The sequence below is a fragment of the Hipposideros armiger genome, unplaced genomic scaffold, assembly GCF_001890085.2.
Source record: "Hipposideros armiger isolate ML-2016 unplaced genomic scaffold, ASM189008v1 scaffold_314, whole genome shotgun sequence".
NCBI lineage: Eukaryota > Metazoa > Chordata > Mammalia > Chiroptera > Hipposideridae > Hipposideros > Hipposideros armiger.
In genome coordinates this window covers 441,112-462,025 of record NW_017731664.1, presented here as the reverse complement: position 1 = coordinate 462,025, position 20,914 = coordinate 441,112, and the positions used below count along the sequence as shown (strand labels likewise).

At 35.8% G+C, this 20,914-nt stretch overlaps 2 protein-coding genes across 5 annotated transcripts in view; one reads left to right on the top strand and one right to left on the bottom strand.

Annotated features, from left to right (window-relative positions):
* Positions 1-20,914, bottom strand: part of TMEM164 (transmembrane protein 164) — a 378,792-nt gene that overhangs the window by 92,997 nt on the left and 264,881 nt on the right. The window lies entirely within an intron of this gene.
* Positions 1-20,914, top strand: part of AMMECR1 (AMMECR nuclear protein 1) — a 113,054-nt gene that overhangs the window by 49,485 nt on the left and 42,655 nt on the right. For 3 of the 4 annotated variants that reach the window (XR_002125996.1, XM_019660209.1, XM_019660211.1), the window contains exon 2: positions 9,553-9,663. The exons of the other annotated variant lie outside the window; for it this stretch is intronic. Coding sequence is in view for 2 of the 3 variants with exons in the window: in XM_019660209.1 (XP_019515754.1) it covers positions 9,553-9,663 (111 nt within the window). In the remaining variant the exon portion in view is untranslated. The remainder of the gene's footprint in view (positions 1-9,552; positions 9,664-20,914) is intronic. 4 annotated transcript variants of the gene reach the window in all.

Sequence of the window (20,914 nt, the reverse complement as noted above, 5' to 3'; positions counted from 1 at the left end):
GCCACCTCAGCTGGGAAGAGCACAATGATCACTGTACATGTATGAGCCAATGAAGTGACGTCCTCTACAACTAGACTGGAAAACAGAAGGACAGCAACTTGTCTGTTCCCCTTCCCTGATTCCCCAGCACTGTTCCCCTCACCCAATTCCCTAATAAAATCTTTTTTTTTAAAGGACAATACCAAGTGTTGGTGAAGATGTGGACAACTGGCATACAATGCTGTAGGAATGTAATTGAAACAGTCACTGGAAATTGGTACAGCCAATTGGAAAATAGTTTGGCAGTTTCTTATAAAGTTAAATATGCACCTACTCGTGGCTCAGCAGTCCTCTTTGTAGGTAGTTACCTAAGAGGAATGAAGCCTTGAATGCAAATATTATCATAGCAGCTTTATTTATAATAGCCCCAAACTGGAAGCAATCCAAATATCTATCTGTGGATGCGTAGATAAATAAATTGTGCTATATCCATTCAGTGTAATACTACTCAACAATAAAAAGGACCAAACAACATGGATGTGTATCAAAAGCATTATTCTAAATGAAAGAAGCTAGACACAAATGACTGCATATTGGATGATTCTATTTACATGAAATTCTAGAAAAGGCAAAACGATAGTAAGTGAAAGCAACTTAGTGTTCACCAGAGTCCAGGAATGTGGAGAGGGGATAGATTGCAAAGAGGCATGAGGGAACTCTGTGGGGTGATGGAAGTGTCCCAAACCTTGGTTGTGGATTAGGTTACATGTTTGTGTATGTTTTTCAAAATCCATTGAATTTTACACTTAAAATTAGTGCTTTTGTTGTATTGGGTTGTTGGAAGAGTCATGACGTATTTTTTCTATGTTCTTCATTACAAAAGTGCATCATGACTTTTCCAACAACCCAATATATAAATTGTACTTTAATAATGTCTTGTTTTTTAATTAAAAATTTTTTTCAATTACAGTTGATGTTCAATATTATATTAGTTTCAGGTATACAGCATAGTGGTTAGTCATTTAAATAACTTACACAGAGATCTCCCCAATTAGTCTAGTACCCACCTGGCATCATACATAGCTATTACAATATTATTGACTATATTCCCTATGCTGTACTGTACATCCCCATGACTGTTTTGTAACTGCCAATTTATATTTCTTAATTCCTTCACCTTTTTCCACCCAGCCCCCCAATCCCCCCCCTCCCATCTGGCAACCGTCAGTTTGTTCTCTGTATCTATGAGATTGTTTCTGTTTTGATTGTTCATTTATTTTGTTTTTTAGATTTCACATATTAGTGAAATCATATGGTATTTGACTTTCTCTGTCCGACTTATTTCACTTAGCATAATACCCTCTAGGTTCATCGCGTTGTTGCAAATGATAAGATTTCATTCATTTTCTATGGCCAAGTAATATTCCATTGCATATATGCACCACATCTTTTTATCCAGTCATCTATAGATGGACACCTGGGTTGCTTCCATATCTTGGCTATGGTATATGAAACGTCCTTCTTTGTCTCTTGTTATAGCCTTTATTTTAAAGTCTATTTTGTCTGATATAAGCATTGGTACCCCAGCTTTTTTTTTCATTTCCATTTGCATGGAATATCTTTTTCCATCATTTTACTTTCAGTCTTAGTGTGCCTTTCCATCTGAAGCGGGTCTTTTGTAGGCAGCATATGTATGGGTGTTGTTTTCTTCTCCATTCATCCACCCTAAGTCTTTTGATTGGAGTATTTAATCCATTTACATTTAAAGTGTTAATAGGTATATTGTTATTGCCATTTTTTTCATATTTTTGATCTTATAAAGTTGATTTTTAAAAAGAAGCATTTTGGAAGTGAGGATGTCAATTCCATGTTTAAAATAACCCTCAACCTCTTGGGTATTTCATGTATACGGTCTTGAGAGGTTGAGCTGTTTTCTGAAAGGTAAACGGGTGGGGAGAAACAAAGGCAGCTTAAGCAGCCCTGATACAAAATATGGTCTCGGTTGAGTACTTTGTCTCTTGAGCCTGCCTTTCCTCCCCTTAAAATAAGAAGGGCTTGCTGAATTCCTGCTACAAAGCTGAGCCTCCCCAGCTCCTTTCTCCCAGAGGAGCAAGTAATCTAATACCGGACCTTAAAAATCAAAACAGTTACCTTTCTAAATCCAGGAAACATGTGAAAAACAAATATATCACAGTTTTATTGCAGGTCTTATTTACCAAGCTGGCACATTACATGGGGTCTCCTTGGTATGGGAAAGAAGATAAAAATCTAGAATGAAAAAGCTGGATAACTTTCCAGTTCTTTCTATGTTAGTATTTAAATCAATTAGCATATTTATTTCCTATCTACTAGATTTATGGTAATTGAGTGGGTTTGTAGGGTAAGAGAAGATGGTAAAAGATAGGTCATTAGCTGAGGAGGTAAGATATATGTACAAAAAAAACCAAACCAAAACAAAAAACCCTTAGTTATTCTCATTGTTTTGTTTAAAGTATTATGAATTCCCCTGACCATCTGGCATACAAATTGTCAAATTTATGGTTCCATAAAAGTTTTTAATTACTTAAAAAATAAGAGTTGATTGTATCAATCAATAGTCATTCTAAAACTCCTGGATCTAGTTATCCTAGTCACTTAGTTTTGTTTATATTGAGTTTAGAAATCTTAAGACTTTAGCAGAAGGCCATCTGTTTTCGCCCGGTCTGTTTTATATTAAAATAATTAATTCTTTTCATATTAAAGGCTGAGTCTCAAACCTTAAAGTTCTTTGAACAAATGGTTTTGGAATAGGAGCTCTAAATAGAAATTATTTCATTTTGGAAATCTATAGCGAATTGTCATTTAACATTTATGAGTTACATTTTCAAATAATAAAGATTTGTGGTTTGTTCCTGTTATCAGAGAGAGAAAAAACAACAAACCCCCACACAGCTACTTCATCCTTACAATGCTACCGCATATTAAATTTAATACCTACTGCAGTGTAAACTAAGAAAATATGTGCAAATATGGTATTTTTCCCAATTCAGGTAGTCTTTTTCATCAAATTTAGGGATATAAAAACAAAATAATGAGACAGACTATCTCAATTTATCAAGTCTGAGACGGAATCTTTTTTAAAGTTTACTGAAAATTGTTGATTTGATCTTGCTAAAAGGAAGAAATGGTTCTTTCAGTTCAAAAATTGGCAGATTTCAAGCTATTCCCTTCAAGTATGCTTGTGATTTGGCTGTTGGTGGTGATTACCTTTCATTTACAAGACACACACTTGTCAATCTTCCCAATCAAATATAATACTTTATTTATTTTTAAAGATTTTATTGGGGAATTGGGGATGGGAACAGCGTTGGGGAATTGAGGAAGGGGAACAGACAAGTTGCTGTCCTTTTGTTCTTCAGTCTAGTTGTGGAGGATGTGGCTTCACTGGCCCATGTTGGTATTATCATTGTGCTCTTCCCGGTTGAGGCAGATTGGTCACCGGCCACTGGACGGCCGCTCTTGGCAGCTCACACAGGCTGCGGCCGCTCACGCTGGCTGCCGGCCACTCACAGTAGCTTACGACAGCCCACTGCAGCCTCACTGCAGCCTATGCCATTGCAGGCAACTCTCGGCAGCCCAACTCCAGGTTGAGCTGTTGTTCACCATCTTAGCTGTAGAGGGCGAAGCATCACTGGCCCACATGTGGGATCCAAACTGGGGCCCTGCTGCTCAGAGCTGGTGTCCCAAGCCAACTCTTAACCAACGCGCCACTCAGCTGGCCCACAAACATAAGACTTTAGATGGCCTCTCTTCCTCTGGCATTTGCCAGTTAAATTAGCATTATAAAAGTGGGGGACAAAAGGATGTAATGTTGCTGTGATAACATTTCTGGGAATACCAGGTAGAGAAAAGTACTGAAAGATTGGTAATCCCTGACTCCCGCTTTCAGATACCTGTGGGCTCCTGTAGTAACCCATGCTGTCTGTTTAAGCAGTGTCTCCTTGTTTTCCCGAGCCCCTTGGGATACAAGCTGTTTACAAAGATTGGAGGGAAAAATGTGGTACAAGCTATAACGGCGATTTAGTGTATGTCCCTTATCTGCAGTAAAGGATTGATGTGGGTGAGAAAGTGTAAAATGCATTGGAACCTCCCCCTCACATATACCCTTTTCTATTTCTCTTTTTTCAGGGCTTCCTATCAATTGAATTCCGCATTATCTGGAAGAGTTAAGCTTCTTTTATTTATTAAACAGCCTCATTAAATAATATGAATTACTTAAACAATCAGATGGTAAATGGAAATTTTGATTTGGTGGAAATTTGTAGATATTAGCTAGATCACCTGAATTTGTTGAAGGCTGGCTAGACAATAGGAAAAAATGAAGCAAGAAGATTGAAGGGGAGTCGAAAGCTGTTGGGAGACCATCATAAATAAAATGGTAGTTTCTGTTATGGGCTTTTAATGGGAATAGTATAGAAGTTTATGGATTGGGTGAAGTGTTTCTGGCTAATCCTGACTTTCAGGTTGTCCTTGTATCTTCTCAGCTAATGTTTCTCAGAGAAGGAGGAAATTATACTCACCTGTGTAGTACTGTGTAGTATTCTTGAGATTTTCCAATTTGCTGGTATTTTAGAAACATACAGGTTTGCTACTCAACAAATTTTTCCCTATACTGGGGGAAAACAATTAAATCCGTAGTGAGAAAATCTGGACAACCTGCCAGATGCTAACACTAACCAGTTGGTAACTGTGCACTTAGTCTCCCTGGATCGCTTTTTCTTTTTCACCTGTAAAATCTCTTCAAAGTTCTTTCAACTAAAGACCTTAGATACATTATTATATAAACTTTGAACTGTGCGCTAACGTTTTTGTTAGAGATTTGCTATGGACTGAACGGTGCCCCCACCAAATTCATATGTTGAAATGCTGACCCCCAGCGTGACTGTATTTGGAGATAGGGCCCATAATGGGATAATTAAGGTTAAATGGGGTAATAAAGTGGGGCCCTAATCCCATAGGATTAGTGTCCTTATAAGAAGAGACACTAGAGAGCTCACTTAGCTCTCTTTCTGAATGCTTAGAGGAAAGGCCATGTGAGGACCAAGCAGCCATCTACAAGCCAAGAAGAGAGCTCTCACAAGATACAGAACCATGCTGGAGCCTTGATCGTGGACTTTCCAGCCTGAGAACTGTAAGAAAATACATTTCTGTTGTTTAGGCTACCTAGTGTGTAATATTTTGTTACACACTAGGTGGCTTAATATTTTGGCCGCCTAAGAAGACTAATACAGGATTTAACCATATTGAGTACATTTTTACAAATTGAATCTTTAGTTTATATGATTTGTACATTAGATATATAACTTCTTTGTGTTGGAATAGGAAGTGAAAGGTTTTAACCTGGTGGTGGAAGGAAGACCACGCCCCTTCTGTTTTTCTCTGAGCTCCTAGATCCTGGGGAATTACGGTATTGAGCTGGATGTTAAGAGTAATTCAGTTGGATTTTTGAGCTAAGTAGCAGAGGAACCTGAGCATAGTTGAGAAGCAGTTATTATTTGAAGGCAGAATAACCAAGCTAGAGGGCTTCTCTCTTTAACAGTATCTACCTACAATATTAATAACCTTTTGAATATCCCTGTTATAGTAATTAGTATTATATCGCTGGGGATTGGTATCATATTGTTAGTGTCACCACCTACAAACTTCACTCTAAAGAATCCAATTTTAATGAAGAGCAAATTGCCAGAGTGGGGGCTTGTAAATGTCTAAGGCTTTTTTTTCTTTTAAACCTCTTTTTGCCTTGGTATAGCAGGGGGATAGGACGTATGGTAAAACATTGTCGAGTAAATACACCTGTTGCATAGTTGTACCCCTCTCCCACAAGCATATTTCTAACCTGTTCTGGTCTGCAGCAATAGGATTGTGTCAAAGAGTACCATAGGAAGTGGCAGGCAACTTGGGCTGGGGAGCATCTTGCTCAGATTTATATTGCTTTTCTATACTGTTGCTGGTTCCATGCAAGTGCATTTCCCTGAGAGCTACTACGATTGACCTGACAGTATTGGCTGCCAATTGGCTGGGAGGATTCACCTAGATTAGGTGGTTACTTCCTGTTCCTGTCTACAGACTTGGAAAAACAGAGACAGTTTACTTTTCTCCAAAGGTTTCTCAGAACACGGTATAAAATGTTCAGAAGTAGGAGAATGCCTTAAAAAAAAACTATGCCTGGTTGCCCTCAGAAAAACATTTGCATTAATATTTCATTTTGAGCCACTTTCTAGTTCATAATATTTTTTTCAATGTATGTAGGTGGCCTTAAACCGTATGGTAAAAAGATTGGGTTGTCAGAAATGTCGTGACACATTTTTGCAACAAAAAACATAGAAAAAATATGTCATGACTTTTCCAACAACCCAATATTTCCCCAAAACATTCAATCTCTGTCTTACTATGAACTGTTTTCCTTATATCCTTGTCATTGAGCAGCTCCTCTCAGTAGGCTCAAATCCCTTTTTCTACTTTGATCTGTCTCTGATTATTGTTGATGACTTATGTCCTTTTGGGAATTCATACATGTTTTAATAACACATTTAAGAATGAAATTGCCTATTTCTTCTCTGTGTATGCTGGGAAAAGAAAACTTTTTGTTGCTCTTTTCAGATAATATGTATCGAATTTCCCCATAGTTATTGCCCTGTACAAAGTAGTTATCACACAGAAGATACAATCTCTTGTACCCCTTATGTTTATTCTGTTTCAGTCTACTTTAAAATTCTTAACTTCTCAAGTTTTTTTCCCTATTAAACGTTGCTTTTAGGTATTGTGGGTTTTTAAAATTCCATATACATATTCTTTATAAAATACATTGGATGAGCATTTGCAAAGGAGAAATTAGAGTCCCAGATTTTGAAGGAATACATTTATTCTGTCTTTTAAAGTCTGATTTCTTCCATTTTCAGGCACAGTGGGATTGTCAAGTAGCAACCCCCCCCCTGCCCCCATCTTTGACACAAATACTTCTCCACAATACCAACCCCCAGAGTGCATGCTGGTAAGAAACAGGGAGAGTGCAGATAATCCTGCATCTGCTTTACCTCTTATGAGGGCTCTTGTGAACACATACTCAACAGTGCCTAAAATTCATGGACTGTTACATCTAGTAGAGACCACAGTGCTGTGCACTTTTACACATCCATGCTCTTACTTATTATGGAATGCCTTTTCTCCCAGGCTGCCTGGCAAAATGCAGCTTACCCTCTAGTACCCTACCCCCTGAATACATCATCCCTCCATCAGTGACAGCACAGCATTATGAGAAAAGAATGGTATATCATTTCCCCCACTATGTGTTTGAATGCCCTCCAACAGATTTCATAAGACAGTGTTTAATTTGTGTCCTTTTTCATTTACCCTTCACATTTGAAATTTTTGTTTGAGTAGCAAGGATTATAGTGAGAATGATGTACATATATATTTTCTAGTGAGATCAATAAGAGAATTGCAGGTAAAGTACTTTTAAATAACTTTCATTTATTGTGTTTTTGATAGGAAAGGAATTCACTCACACTTTTAGATTTCTCACTTAAGTCACTGAGGAAGAGAATATACCACTTCTGTGTCATTGAGAAGCCATCATGGTATTTTAAAGATACGTTATGTATGTTAGTTACAGTGTGATTCACTTTGTTCTGAGTCTGCCAAGGGACATATCTTACGTAGAGATATTTTATATAGGCGTTGTTATGGTAAAAGTATTTTCCAAAAACATCCAATCTCTGTCTTAGGGGAGAGGATTGATATCTTACTGTCTATATAATGTCGGCTGACATTGACTCCACCAAGTTAGAAGGTTAAAAATGAAGAGATGACATTAATCTTTAAAGATAATGTGTGAATTTTAGGATACTAGTATTTGTATGGGTAGTAGAAAAAATGAGAAAGTAATTCCGTCTAATTCTTGTCTTTCTGATCTGTGAGTCAAGAGAAATTAGAGAAAATTTCTAACTGGAGCATTAGAATCTTGTTTCAAGTTATGAGCTATTCAGTACACATGATGTAGAAAATAGAAAACCTGGAATTTACATTTTGCTTTTAATTTTAGTACCTTTAGTGTAGGTCCTTCAGCACGCGAATGCTACAACTTGGCCTTATATGTACTTTAGTCATCTTTTTCAATGTCTCTGGGCATTTAGCCTCTGGAAGAAGGTAATTCTTAGTATTGCTCCCCGGTTTGTATACATTATTTATTTGGGAACCTGTCTGCCATTGTGGCTACCTGTCAGAGCTCGGCACAGCTTAAATGTTTCGAGTGAGTGAGTGAAGTGCTTGAACAGAGTATCTTTTTACCCAATCCCAGATGACTGATTAGAGTACTTTAAAGAAAGAAGGTGTTCTCCAACTCAACAGCATAAGAAATATATGATGTATGGTATATGTCCCTAAGATTTAAAATTTTAAAAACCTGGAATGTGTTATATTATACCAACAATAATACTGTGTGTGAATACTCATATTAACACGAGCCATCCCCAACTGCAGGGCGTTTATCTTTTTACAAAATGTCCTAAAATGTGTAAATTAATTTATTTTAAAAACTGACATATAAAGTTACTTCTAATGAAAATAATTGGTTTTACACTTAACCAATAATTGAGACTGCCAGTGGCTTGCTGCAGAATCCAAACATCTACTGTATTAAAACTTAATTTAAAACCACATTATTTCCTTGATGCCATTGTATTATAATTGATACTTGGATAGTTGATGCTTGAGAGGTTGTGTTTATTGGCAATAATTTTATCTAAAAATTACAATAAATTTTTTGGTTTCGGAGCATTACTTTGTTAATGTTTGCTGTTGTCCTTCACTTCTGAACCCTACTCCTTTTTCTAGGCCAAGCTGAAGATGATCAAACTCAGTGAAATTTTCTTCTATCCCACTAGCTTATTTTATGGTATTTTAGAAATAGTTTATAGCACTTATTTCCTTTTTCCTTGTTTTAGCTGTGAACATGCCTGCCTTCTGTACTGGCTACTAGAGAGCAACGTCTGTGTTATAGGCAACTTTGTATTTCTGGTAACACCTTTCATGGTAGTTTGCCCCAGTATATTCAGTAGGTATATATAGAAATTGGTGATTTTCCCCCAGGTTTTATAAACTAGACGTATGAATCAATCAGTAACTTGAGGTTTAAATGAAGAATCAGACAGTCAAACATGATGGTTAAAGCTCTGTGGTCAAGATTGCCCAGGTTTGAGTTCCTACTTCATTATGTATTAACTGTGGGACTGCCTCATCTGTAAAATAGGAATGTTAGTAATAGCACTAGCCTCCTAGAGTTATTGATAAGGATTAACATAGATAACTGGTTTAAGGCATTTATTGTGCTGCCTAACATATAGGGTAGGCTCAATACACTGTAGCTATAATCATTGTGAAATGCGGTCCTATTAGGCTACACCCAGCCCCTTGAGGTCCTGTCATTTCATTTGGTCTTTGTATCTCAGGCACCTAACCTTGCATATAGTAAATACTCAATAAATACTTGCTGGAATTGAATTGATTGATTTACCCTATTTTTATCTTCCATTACAGCCCACTGTTTGTAACATGGAAGATTGGTCGAGATAAAAGATTGCGTGGATGCATAGGTACTTTTTCTGCCATGAATTTGCATTCAGGACTCAGGGAGTACACACTTACCAGGTGAAGACCAATTTTTGTTACCTCTGCTTCTACACTAAAAAACAAAAAAACAAAAACAAAAACAAAAGCAAAAAACTTATGAAACTTGAACCTCATTCTTTAACTCCTTTTTCTTTACTGAATTGTCAATATTCTTGACTCCTTTCATGTCAGATTTTTTCCTTCGTCCATTTATTTGCCTTATCGCTGACAAAATGTTTTTGATATATATATTATCATAATTTAAGATACTGTGATTACATGTATTCTGCCATAGATGTTTTAAAGTGTTTTTTTTTCCTTCAATGGCCACCTTATTTTGTATAAAAAAGCAATGACCAAATGTCCATGGGTTACCAAAATGTATTATTTCTACAATAATAGGCATTGTGTCTATTAGGCTTTTTAAAAATCTGTTGATGTCTATTTTATCTTGCATATTTTGTTACACTTTTATGTACTTTTGAAATTGAAGCAAGAATCTAGGAAGAAAAGTGATGCCACAGCCTGGCAGCATAATTAATTCACATTCATACTTTACCCAGAATTAATTGCAGCTTACTTACTTGGTTTCATCTAACACAGGACAGAGTAATGAATGCCTCATTACGTTTTTTAAGACTTTGTTCTTAATATCTGAACTCACAAAAAGCTAACATACCATCTTATCTTTTCAGTTCAAGTTTAGATTTCTAGCAAATTGTGTCCCAAAATTATTTCAAAAGCAGAAAATTACTTAAATAATAAGCTATTAGTAAAGGAATTTCCTGTTTTGGTTCATATTTCAGGGTGATTATCTGATACAATTTCTATAGTTGTAATATGCACAGTGTCTGTCCAACAAATTGGTCTCTGCTGACTGTTGGTACGACAATATTTGTATCAATTATTGTACAACTATTGGGGCAAGTTGCTTAACCTCACATAAATAAAGTAGTAACTGCAGTACGTATTGTGTTTTATATACTTAATAGGGATGTTAGGGAGATGTTAGGGGAATTAGGTAATCACTGCATTGCTTCACGATTAATATTGTGTAACATGCATGATTTTACTATAGAATTGCATAAATGCAGTTCATAGCACCAGTTAATAAAATGCAGGTAACTGAGTTTAGTATTCTTTTATTTGAAGGTGCAGCTCACAGCCTCAGGGTTTTCTTAGCTTGCAATGAAGCCCAAAAAGAAAATAAAAGTTTTGGAGGGTTGCATTCATTGTTAGATTTTCACAGGAATTAGAACTTTGGTGCTTGGATTTGATAAACTAACATACAGGCAGTAAAGGGGTCCAAACACATATTCTGGAAATAATTACAAATTGCTAAAGATAGTGTAAATGCTAGTCGAGGCATGTTAGACTTTTTTTTCTTCCCTGACATGAAATACCACGGACTTGTTTTGGGACTTTAGCAAATTCTTCCAGTGACTACCTTTGGGACAGGTACATATGAAATTACACTTTTAATAGCTAATCAAGACAATTTATTATACATTTCCTAATGTTGGTTGTTATGAAGAACACTGGTTCCTTGGTATTGCCTGACCAAAGGAGTCTATGGTGAAATAAATTTTGGGAGCACTGGCTAAACAAATTTAAACAGTTTTGCTCACAACAGGAATTTTCAGAAACTTTTATGTTAACAGTGTTGTTAATCTCTAAGAGAGAGGTAGAGAATGCATTTCCCAGACTTCAATTTTTTTGACTACAGAACCTTTTATCCTCCCATCCCAGTGTCTTATGCTGTTAGTATTCCAAGGAATATATTTCCTGAAACATAAATCTGTTTTAAAATTCCCATTTAAAAATTTTCCTTTTTTTTTGTAGTTGGGGAGTGTGGGTTGATACTATAGAAACCCTTTGTACTTTCTAATGCAATTGTGGCAGAAATCCCAGTATCAAATATTACACACTTTAGAAATCTTTAGTAGTAGTAACTGCAGTAGCAATTTGGTTTTGTTTAAAGAAAATATGAGATTTTCTGCCTACATTGATAAGAAGGGATGAACATATCCAACTTTTCTGGACTTGTGGGTCTGTCTCCTAGGATAATTACCAGAAAAATTACAGTATATTTTTCTGACAGTGTGATTCTGAATGAATTGTTCAAATAGTTGAACTTGGAAATTTACCTACGTTTGTATACATGGTTACCCTCATTGTAGTCTGTAGTTCTTCCTATTTACTTTTCATTTTTTTCTCATGTTTTTATACAACTTCCTGAAATTCTATATATCACAGAGAGATGTGTGTGTGTTTGTGTCTGTATGTATACACATATACATACTTGGTCTTATCATTTTTGTTTTGCTTAATTTCTTTTGCTTAATATGATAATAAGAATGACATTATTTGGAAGAGATGAACAAAATACCAAGCCTTACAACATACAGTTGCTCTTTTTTCTGCATTCATTTTAGGATCAAAATTGTGGAGTTATTTTTAAAAGTTGCAATATAATGTCTTTCAGTCTAATAGGGCACTTATCACTTCTACATGTTGTTGCTGCTATTGTTGTTATTAATAGCTACCATTTATTAAGAACCTTACTACATGTCAGACACTGAAGAGGAGCTTTATATACATGGTCCTCACAACATCTCTTAGGTATTAATATCCACATTTTTAAAATGAGGAAACTTGAGTTTATAGAATTTAAGTAATTTAGGCATTCACACATATAGTAAGGGGTAGAACCAGGATTCAAACCAGGCCATCTGACTGTAAAGTCCAAGCTCTTAACTCCTACATTTAAGATAAAACAAAATGAAGTTTTTTGAAAATTTATGTTTTGCAGCTTCATCATGAACTTGAAAGCATTTTACTATAAAATAAATCATGGATCAATAATTCTTTGAAAATTCTAGTTAGAAGTTAAGACTGAAATTTTGGAATGGTATTTTAAATTCCAGAAAATCCATGGATGGGATTATAAAAAGTATATAACTCAGGGTTCTATAGACTAGTCAGAAGAAAGTTGACTTGGATTAATATTGTAGGAAAGGATAATGCTTATTATAAAAATATACTACTGTATGATATGAAACTGTATTTTTTGGCTACATGTAAATAATGGACTAGATGTCAATAAGATTACAGTTTTTCTTAATAATTTGTGATTCTTGGATTCTGGTCTTCCAATCTTAAAAGTTCATAAATCACAAAATTTACAAATGGAACCAAATGAACTTAGGGAGTTGGGGATAAAAATGAAGGAGAACACAAAGCAAAAAATAAGCAATGAAATCAAAGACTCACCAGGTATAGGTGTCTTTAAAAAAAGAAGATCTGGTTTTTCACAATCTTCAGCTGTGACTAAACTATTGTTCAGTTTTTAGAATGTTACTCATCTATACCCTTTTTTATTGTAAGCTATACATAACAAAATTTCCATTTTAACCAATTAAGTGTACAGTTCTATGCCCTTAAGTTCATTCACATTGATGTGCAGTCATCACCACCATTCATCTCTAGTACTTCTTCATCTTCTCCAAATGAAACTCTGTATGCACTAAACACTAAGTCCCCATTTCCCCCTCCTCCAGTAAAAACAACCATCATTGTACTTTCTGTCTCTATCAATATGACTCTTCTAGGTACCTCATGTAAGTAGAATCATACAGTATTTGTCCTTTTTGTGACTGGTTTATTTCATTTAGCATGATATCTTTAAGGTTCATCCATGTTGTAGCACATGTTAGAATTTCCTTCCTTCTTAAGGGTGAATGGTACTCCATTGTATATATAGAAACCACATTTTGTTTATCCATTCATCTGTCTGTGGACACTTGAGTGGCCTCCACCTTTTGGCTATTCCAAATAATGCTGCTGTGAACATGGGTGTACAAATATCTGTTGGAGTATCCTTTTTTCTTTTGAATGCTAACCATTTTATAGAAGACAAGATCTAGTTTGTTTGTGATCCCTTAATCTCTGAAACCTAAATCTAAAAAAAAAATGACACTTTTTAAATGAAATGACTATCGTGGGTTAAGTTTTTATTTATAAACACACTGTTTTAAAACTAAAATACTTGTCATAGTCAAGTTGTATAGTCTCCCAGTTGTAATTTTGATTTTAGACTGAAATAAAACCTTATAAATAGGCTGTGGATTTCCTCCCAAATGTAAAAATGCATAATTTCTGTGTAGGTAGCAGGAAAACTTTGTGAGAATTATAACTTGGAATTATTAAATAGACTATCCTTGTCCTTGGAGACTATGGGTAAAAGCAGGAAAGATTATAGCAAATAAGAAGCAGTATGGAGAGCTCAGAATTATTGATAGAAGTTTATTCATGGTGACAAATTAAAGTCCACAAATAGCTGTCTTTATTAGTGGTCAAAACTTCAAAATAGAAATACTCTTTGTCCCAGCTGAAGAAGAATTTGTAGTATTTACCAAGCTACTTGCATTTATGACTTTTACATGTTACAAAGCAGAGACAAATTTATTTCCTCTTCTTTCATACTTAGATTATATACTTTTATAGATAAGAGAATTACAACTAATATAGATGAACACAAACATCTCGGTCAAATAAAATTCCTTAAAATTTGGACTAATAAACTCTCTAGCAAAGTGTAGGTTTATTACTTTATGAAAATTGAAGTTGGTAGTAATTTTTCTAGATGACATAAGTGATTAATATATATGGTACTATTTTGTAAAAGAGGAATGTTGTCTGTCATCACACTTAAAAGACTCTTTATTCTAGTTATTTTGTTGTGCTTAGACCTCTTCACAATCAAACAATTATGCAGGTGTCTAGAGCTTGATTCTGAACTGTGCTTCTTTGTTGCACTGCATAATTCAGAGAAATTAGCAATGGAAGTTGGTTCTTTTTTAGGGAACAAGGTAACCACATAAAAGGTGATATGTTTTGGAGTTTTGTGTGAGTGAAGTATTGAGTGGTGTGTGTGTGTGTGTGTGTGTGTGTGTGTGTGTGTGTGTGCGCGCGCGCACGCGTGCATGCACGTGAGAGAGAGAAAAGAGAAGAAGGAGAGAGGGAGAGAGATACTGAAATTGAAACTGTTTGCATGTTGCAAGTGTTCACTTACTATTAGGCTTTTTGAGATACTAGAAATAGCTAATAGATCTTTACTACTTTCAAAGGTCCTGGATAGATTGGATACTTTTGGGTGACTGTAGATTTTGTTGTGAACCAAATTTGCTTTTATGTTTTGGTGTTGTAATCTGTCATTTTATTAAAGCAGTATGAGTTTAAAACCATTGTAAGCAGGATAATTTATCTTCTCCCCCTTCAAGGTGGACTATTTTGTGATCATTCTTATTGTTGATTATTTTATGTAACTAAATTTGGCTTATTGTCAATAATTAGTTTAAACACGCTCCCCCCCAATTTAATATTAGTCCTCACGGTAGCATCACTCAGATTTTTCTTATGAAAAGCTGTACATGAGTCACTTCTGACTGTACACAATTGTTATGGAAGCTCCTTCTGGAGATGTTAAGGCCAGACTATTTTTGGCAAGTGTCTGTGGCAAGACTCCTGGCTAAAATATGCTTTTTGGAGAAGTAAATTAGATGTATTAAAAATACTATGCAAAATTAATTAGCTTAATTTACATCCTGCATTTTGTTGCCTTTTTACAAAAGGCAGGATGGCCTGAGGCCTAAAACTTATACCTAATTTCTTAGTTTCAGTGTATAAATTTTCAGAGTTTATAAGCATTTAATTTAAGGAATAGTTTGAAACCTAGATTGTTATATACCCTTAACTCAAAATTATCCATTTCATCGGACAGTTATATACAATCTGTGGAAATCTAGAATCTTCCTTTGAGCCATTAGTGGGGTTTTTTTGTTTGTTTGTTTTTGTTGTTTTTTTACAGTAAGCATTATTTTTATTATTTTTTATCATCATTATTATTAATTTCAGGTATACAAAACAATGCAATAGTTATCCTTTTCACCCCTCACAAAGTAACAACCCCACTCCCTGAGCTGTTAGTTTAATGCACTCCTTCATTATCCTGTGGTTGTGCTAATATGCAGAGAATTGGCCAAAAAATGGCCAGCAGAACGTCGAAAGAGAAACTAAAGAGCAAGAGCAGTCCCAGTATGGATGATGGCTCCGGAGTTACAGAGAATTATCTGGATTCCTATAGTACCTACTGCCACAGGAATTCAGTTTAGTGAGGATATCAGATTCTAGTTCCTGGAATCCCTGTGCTGCTTTGATTAAGAGCCACAGGCACAATGCCTTTGGGTAAAAAAGCAGAAGAGGCCATCTGCAAAAAGGAGAAGGTGTAAGAGAAGCTGATAATGGGCTTTTGCGGTGTCAGAGCTCTTGGTTCTTGCCCATTTCATAAGGAGAGGGTAAACTACAAGAAATTGACTCTCTTCTTCTTACATCTATCTAAACTTGACCCCTTTGCTCTGAGGAGGCTGCAATTTCCCCCTTTAAGCATGTTTAAACAGTTCATCCTGTAAATCACATCTAAATTTTGCCTTAGGAATTTATAATATAGTAAAAGCAAAAGGAAGTTAAAAAATTATTATAGTACTAGGTAGAAAGTGATTTTTGCCAAAGAGGCAGATACTGGATAAAAAAAAATACTCTACAGCTGTAACAAAAGCAGAAATGTATTTAAAGCAAGTTATGAAATTATTTTATTTGTTCCATCCCTAGTTCACTTGTGAGTCAAAGCAAAACACTTTATACCACTTTTTTTGGTTTGTTTTATCCTACTTGGACAAAAAATGTCAAAATTACAGGGAAGTGTATAAATCATTATTACCAAAGTCACTACATACAAGGTATTGAATATTTGGGGAGATTACTAACATATTTTGAAGGGGAAAATGAACTTGCTATGAAAAAAATGGAAAACTCAGAAATAGAGTACACTTAAAAGGTTGTACACTCACTCACTCACTCACTCACTCACTCACTCACTCACTCACTCACTCACACTTCACCAAAGAGTAGCTAGAACCAGTTGGATTATAGCCCTGATGCTTGACAAAGGCAGAAAATTAAAAGTTAATAGTTTAGATTCTGGTTTCTTCTTGTCCCATTGAAATGAATTCATATTTTATTCCAGTACAGTAAGCTGATATCTACCTCCTTTCATGTAGTCTTCATTTTTTCAGATGAAAGACTGAAGTGGTAAAGATAAATTAGAATATAAATATTGTATGCAATCATCATTATATTAGATGTGGTCTAAAATCATACTGTAGGCAATTGACAATAGATTTACTTTTGTCTGAGCATTTACAAAATAGAGTCTATGCATGAGTGTCTAAAGTACTTGAGTCATGAAGACCTGAACAAGCAAGAGAACAGACTTGTGTCTTAGTGTTCTGGAAGAATAAGACGCTTACACCAATGTATAATATATACAAGACAATTATTCCTGTCCAAAATATCATGTAAATAATATGCTCTTACTACTTCTAGGGGACAGTGTTGCTAGTAAGTGGAGTACTTTAATGTTGATATTTTTGTGCAGCAATTTCATATTACATTTTTAGTTATTTTGTGAGCATGAAAAAATACTTTTTAAAAGATTTCCTTAAAAGACAAAGAAACAGCCCCTCTCAGTGATCTTTGCCCTTCCCTCAAACTTTAAACTACCTCAAATGTGAATATTCAAAATAGTAGCCCTTGTGAAAGTTTTCTTTTCATTATTGGTAACAATTTGGTGTTTTTAAAGGCTAAACACTTCTTAGCCCTTTATCTTGCATTATAAATATATTTATCTTAGCAACTTCTACATTTTTTTTTTACATTTTCTCTCACTCTTAAAATAGAGAACAGATATTTAGTATAAAAGGCTTGTTCCACAGAGCTACATTATCTGAGCTGCTTCTTAAGAAAAAAAAATTGAAAACCCATACTATACAACACATAAAAGAGAGAAAGTAACGTTTTGAAAAGTTCTATTGGAATAAGAATTTCATAGTTACTAAAAAATTGTAAAGGTGAAAGTGGTCTCTAATACGTTCTATTGAGAATGAAGCTCTTATTATTATTAATATCAAATGTGCATTTTCAGTAGTTTAAAACTTAAAAATGAAGAAAATACATTAGATTAATAAAATATAGATTTACAATTAGTTTCATATTCAGAAAAAATTTACAATTTTACTTTGGCTCACAAAATTATCCTGTAAATAAACATATCAAAACTATAGGCTTCATGAAGTTAGCTTAGCATGTTATTGTCTAATAACATTTTAATCCTAATTTTAAAAAAATGTATACATTGAAATGCCAACCTTTGTGTCCCTCCTAGTGGTGAAACAGAAGATTAGAAAAAGCCATAAAATAAATTCTTCAGATGCTTTAATTAAAGAGATTACCCAGAATTCCACTTCCTGTTGTTATACCCAGCTCTTTTCAGGACTGCTTTATATGTTCCACAAAGCTGATTTAAATTAGGTTCCTACTGGTGCTACTTCACTGAGTGAGGATGGGAGGAAAGATAATCTCTCTTTCATTGTTCAGGCTGCTTTAAACTAAGCCATTCTAAGAGGACCTTCAGTTGCTCCCTGGTTAAGGGGGATTGATGTGCTTACGTGGGTCAAGGTGCGGTGCTGTGTTGCATATGAAGAGCAATAGGTAAGCGTACACTGCTGGTTAGACTTATGCTGCTCAGGAGGTCATGGGTTCAGTCCCCATCTGGGCCAGTTTGCATTGTTTTGCTCCATATCACAGCCTGCATCCTAGACCCTGGGCAGCCAATTACAAGGGGCTCAGACTGGAACATTTGGGTGCCTCAGTACCACACCCAAAGCTTCAGCATTGACTCAGCATGTGAAACATGCTACATTTGGAGTAGCAAAACCTAGCTATCTCAAGAATAGTTAATACTTCTAATAATAATTGCTTTGAATCCAAAAGAAAAAAACAAGCAAGAATACTTTTTAAATGTTCATTTCTTTTCGAAAGCCCTCTGAAGAAAGCCAGTGTGGCAGTAAAAACAAACAAACAAAAAACCTCTTTGGAGTGGCAGTGGAACTGAGAACAGAGGTTGGGTTTCAACAGGCCTGAACATGCTGTGAACAAAAGGCAGATTTCTGGTTGGATCCCTGGCCTCTAGAGGAGAAATTGTTTATTCCCCTTTCCTGAGTTTCCACCTTCTAATAGAGTAGTGGGTAGGAATGCGAGTCATCTCCGATAATAGTGGATTTCAGCTGAAGCAACTCTTAAGTGCTTCAGTGGTGAAAAGATGACTATGTTAAATTCACAAGTTTCTAAATACATGTTATAAAATGTCATTGCTCTTTAAAAAAAAACAAAAAAAAATAAAAAATTAAATGTCAGTGCTCTTTTGAAAAGTACATTTTTTAAAGGCTGCATTCGAAAGTTGTCATCAGTGGTGTATGAGATGCACCTGTGCCTCATGTGTCAGCTCACTAAGGTGTGTGTCTATTGTCTGAGCCTGTGTGCCCTGCCATCCTGTTGCGTTTTCCTCTTTGTAGCTTTTGTTATTGGTCGGAGCAGCACACTGACCCCGTTAGCCAAGATGGGCACAACCATACCCACTGCCATGACTAAACACTCCTCTGTTATTGTTAATCCTTATACCTGAGATGAGAAGCCCCCCTCCATGTCTACCCATCTTGCCTAGAGTAAAAGCCAAAGTCGTTTCAAAACCTATATTTCATCAAAGTAAGGTTAATATTCTACAATATGCCATCATGCTCTGTCTGCCCCTGCCTCTCCCCCCACCTGCTACTCCTGTCCTTCAGAAGCACAGCCTGTGAGGCCCTGACCTCACACTCCCGCCATACACAATAATGCACCACTTCCCAAACACAGTCTTTCGAGTCTCTTTGGCTTTGAACATGTTTTTCTCTACCAACCACGCCTCTCTCCATTTCCACCTAGTCAACTCCTACTCATCCTTCAAGACTCAGCTTGGCGTTGCTTCCTCTATGACATGCCAGTGACACTCCCCAGCAAAATCGGTCCGTCTCTGTGTTCTCACAGCACTTTGTTCAGGCCTCTGTTGTAACTAACACTTAGCACACTGGATTGTAGTGATTAACTTACATACTTGTTTTTCCCTTTTCAAATTGCCCTCAGCAGTAGTTCACCAAGCCATATCAAAGCAAATAAACAGACACCAGTCTCATCATTTTGTGGCAACTTGACTTGACCCTGACAACCATTTCTACTCTCTTCCCTTCCAGTCTGCTTCTGTTAGCTTAGGTTTGTTACCTTTTCTTGCTGCCAGTGTTCTTGGGCCTATAGAAGTTGCCAATGCTGATTGGTAGTGAGAGGAGTCGTTTAAGGCCAGTTGGAGTTAGAGTGAGTCAAGAGGACAGGGATCCTTATCCAGAACACTTTAGAAAGCAAGTTGACATAAGGTTGATCTCTTGTTATAAGGACTGTACTCATAAGTGATTGAAGAAGCGTAATGTGAATTGATGCTTGTCATAGGACCATAGAGCTGGAAGGGAACCTTAGAAGTCATCCAACCCCTATCAGATACTTTAATCTCTTTTAAAATCTCCCAAGAAATGGGCATCTAACTTCTATCTAACTTCTATCTCTACTGACTTGGAACTGACTACCAGTTAAGTAGCCCTCTTGTTTTCAAACACCTCTAAACCCACTGCCACAATTCTAGTTAACACATAGCATTAGGTGAAGTGCTTGTATTTAGCACTTTATTCTTTATAGAAAGCCACAGTAACCAGCAGTGGTTTAACTTATGCTCTGAGTAATGTCTGAGTCTTTAGAAGTTTAGGACGGGTAAGGTACACAGCTTTACAACTGACTCCCACCTACCCCTCCATAACAATTTTAACTGACCCCTTACTGAAACCGTAGAAGCTGCTGCCACCACATCTTCACTGCCTACATTAGATTTCTGGAATTGGCTAGGCCAGAGAGTCCATAGATTCCAAGCTATAACTGGTACTAGATCTTTTAGTATCCCCCAACAATTTATTACACAAAAATGGAACTAGAGTTGGAACAAAGGTCTTCTGACGTTGCCTGGGACTGGCACTACAATTTCCACAATAGAAGGGGTCCATAAGTGTATGTAAATTTATTCATTTTAGTTTTGTGTTAAGCACACAGTTTCAAGGCACCCTGTAATAAAATAATCATTTCACAATATAAAATCTCACTCTTAAATTATCTGCCTGTGTCAAGATTTGGGCATATTGCCATAAAATGAAGAATATGCATAGAGCTATTCAACCAAAATTACAAGAGGAACACAATATCAGTATTAGAGAAACCCAAAGCAAAACCCAAACTATATATATATATATATATATATATA